At 34.3% G+C, this 3299-nt stretch overlaps 1 protein-coding gene across 1 annotated transcript in view; it reads left to right on the top strand.

Moving 5' to 3' along the window:
• The window catches only part of GFRAL (GDNF family receptor alpha like), a 78494-nt gene that overhangs the window by 72990 nt on the left and 2205 nt on the right, over window positions 1-3299 (top strand). Inside the window, exons 7-8 of the mRNA XM_008580944.1 lie at window positions 801-896; window positions 985-1057. Of these exons, the coding sequence (XP_008579166.1) occupies window positions 801-896; window positions 985-1057 (169 nt within the window). The remainder of the gene's footprint in view (window positions 1-800; window positions 897-984; window positions 1058-3299) is intronic.

The following is a 3299-nucleotide window of genomic DNA, read 5'->3' on the forward strand; positions in this document are numbered from 1 at the left end:
AAAAAAAAAAGACTACAATCCACAATGAAAGATTTCTTTTTAAAACCTGGCCACTATGAAGCATGTTTTCTAGAGTTATGAGGCTACTGGAAACCGGCAGGACTATGTTTCTCAGAAACATGGCCAAGACTAGAGCCTCGGAGTGGCCAGGAGTAGTCCTTCAGGGAGGCAAAAATAGGTAACGATAGTAGAAACTGAAGGTCTAGCTGGGGGGAAGGAGACAGGACAAGGGAAGTAAGCAAAGCCAGGTATTCCAGTGTCAGAGTGGAGTTATTATTTTAGAGAATCTCCTTTATGGGAACTCATATATACAATTGGTCTTAGGGAAATGAGATATCCTTAAAAGAACATTAAAGCAATCACTCTTGTAAAGAAGGAACTTTTTCAATATCCTAATGGGTAGCCTAAATTTACTATCTTTTATTTTCCTAGTCTATATATGAGGTTACTTCAAAAAGTTCCTGGAAAAATTCATATTTATGTTTTAATTCTACTTTTCCGGGAACTTTTTGAAGTACCCTTGTGTAAGGTATAATGAGTTTTCTTATGTAAAATGTAATCCTTTTTACTAAACATGGCTTGCAAAAAAAAAGTTTCTATAAAAAAATTATCTCATTAAGAGGGAAAAAAGTTGTTAAAATTTAAGAGAAGTGTTTTTGCTTCCACCCAAATCTATTGGATTTAATAAAATGGTGTCATAGAAATAAATTGCTGCCTTATAATATAAAGCAGATTACAACCCATGGGATAAAAATAATGCATGATGTTTAAATACTTTCATTTTTATAATTTTCTTTCAGATTATCCAATCCTGTCTAATGTCAAAGGCATTGCATTGTATAAAAGAAAACATGCAAAGGAAATCACTTTAATGGGATTTAATTCCCCCTTCAATGGTCAGTTAAAAATCAATCCTTTATAATATTTTTATTATTAATTACTTCTAAAAATCCACTGATTTTTATTTTAACCTTTTGTTCCTAGGGGAAGTAATCTATGCTATCATGTGCATGACAGTCACCTGTGGAATCCTTCTCTTGGTCATGCTCAAGTTGAGGTAACTGCTTGGAACTCAAAACAGAAGAGCTGGAAAGGAATCACTTAGCCATGTTAGAGCATGTTTCACAATGGCTGAGCTTACAAAGGGCCTAAGAATGAAAGCTTCTCCATTAAGACATACTAAATTAACTTCTGTGTGGATAGGTCCACGGAAAACTTACTCTCAGCCTTCATAGGTAGCGGAAATGTGATCATAGTGGGGGGCTGAGCTTACAAAGGGCCTAAGAATGAAAGCTTCTCCATTAAGACATACTAAATTAACTTTTGTGTGGATAGGTCCACGGAAAACTTACTCTCAGCCTTCATAGGTAGCGGAAATGTGATCATAGTGGGTTTTTTTTACATTGCATTTTACAAGCACATATGCATTGTGTGTTCCCTCCAACTAAACTGTAATCAATCTTTCCCCCTGGTTTTCCTACAAAGTCCAAATTGAACTTTGCTGCATTCCTTATTTGAATCACTTGCAGGATTGATAAATTCACATCACTGACCTATAGTGTACTTCACATACTTTATATTTACCTGAAGATTTATACTTCGCTCTAATTTCTTATATGCTAGGAAATTTTATTTGTTTTAATATACAGTTATTGAAAGAGACATTTAATAAGTCCTCACAGAGTAACTGTAGAAAGGAACTACCATTGCCTGACATTAATTTACCCTTTCCAAACCTTTTTGGCTGCCTTTATTGCTGGAATGCAGTAAAGCTCCAGTAAGCATGAGAGACTTTAAGATTAGAGATACATCAACTTCTATGTTTCTAAATGTCTTGGGTTTAAAATTTGTCTACTTATTTAATATTTATAAAGAGATATGAAATAGTGTATACTTGCTTGCATTTAATTTTTTAAAATTACCCTTACATTTAGACATCAATTACATTCATTTGCTTATTCATTATACCTATGCATACAATTTGAGTATCATAAATGTTAATAAAATATATATGTGTGTGTATATACATATATAAATATACACATAAATGTACACACACATAAACTATATTTATCACTAAGATTTGATCTAGAGCACAGCAGAAGCATCAAACATGCTCTTATCTCATGACATCTGACATCTAGAGAGAAAGACTGACTCAGTCAGCTGTTTGACGTATGCGTACATGCTGCTCCTCTAGAAATCTGACTTAAAGGCCTTGACAACCAGACAAGTAAAATGAAAGACAGAAGTGGGGAGGTGCATAGCAATACCAAGGGGTCTAGTACATGATGAATGTATGCTCTGCCTAAGGGCATTCAGATTTATTTATTTTTAAATGCAATGCCAACTAAACAAAATATATCCACTTGTTGGATCCAACCCTTATAAACATTTAATTTCACGCTTACCAAAACCAGTACCAAAGCAAACTGCTTTTCTTCAAGGCCTTAGAAGTTGTATCTGTATGAGAAGATATTCTGTGGGTTCCAAGATATGGTTTGAGGGCCAAAAAATTAGAGTTAACCTCTAAAGGGGAAAAATAGCATTTGGAATTTATTAAAATTTTCTTTATTTGGTTTAAAATATTTGAGAGCACAGTTCAGTTACTGTGCCTGCCTACATATTCCATGAGAAACATATTGTTTCAGAGAAACACATCATTTTCCAGCTTAGCAAAAGTCTTATTTTAGTGATTCTCAATCTTCTTAGCCATACACATACTGTATTAGGTTCAGATCTGCCACATGGGCCCATGAGTTTTTACACACTACTGTCATGACACAGGTAAGTAAGCTGTAGGCTACTCACAATTCCCTGTGTACCAGCTATAACTTCACATCCTTCCTTGGCTGCATAGAAAGGCATATCCCTTTTCTGGATGATAGTGGGAATGCTACTATTATAGACAAAAATCTTGAATTTAATGTGTATTTTAAGACAAATTATTCATAATCTTAAGAGCATGGAAGTTAGTTACAAATTATTTTCCATACACTTTAAAATTGATCATGATGTGTAATCTGAAAGTTTCAGAACCAAGGTTAGGTAAACAATGAAAATAAAGCCATCACGGAAAGAGCAAAACAAAAGCATCGTCAACAAAACCTATGGTACTCATATCTGGAGATAAATAATGTCCCTAACAAAAGGCGGCTGGTTGTCATGTCAGGCATTATCCACTCACCTCGTGGTCAGGTCTAATTCACGTGAATACCTGTCTTGAGTAAATATTAAGATATTTGCATCTATTTCATGTTATGCTAAAATAGCCTAAGTTTTCAAAGATTTTTTCAGAG

This window comes from Galeopterus variegatus, unplaced genomic scaffold (assembly GCF_000696425.1).
Source record: "Galeopterus variegatus unplaced genomic scaffold, G_variegatus-3.0.2 Scaffold2215, whole genome shotgun sequence".
NCBI lineage: Eukaryota > Metazoa > Chordata > Mammalia > Dermoptera > Cynocephalidae > Galeopterus > Galeopterus variegatus.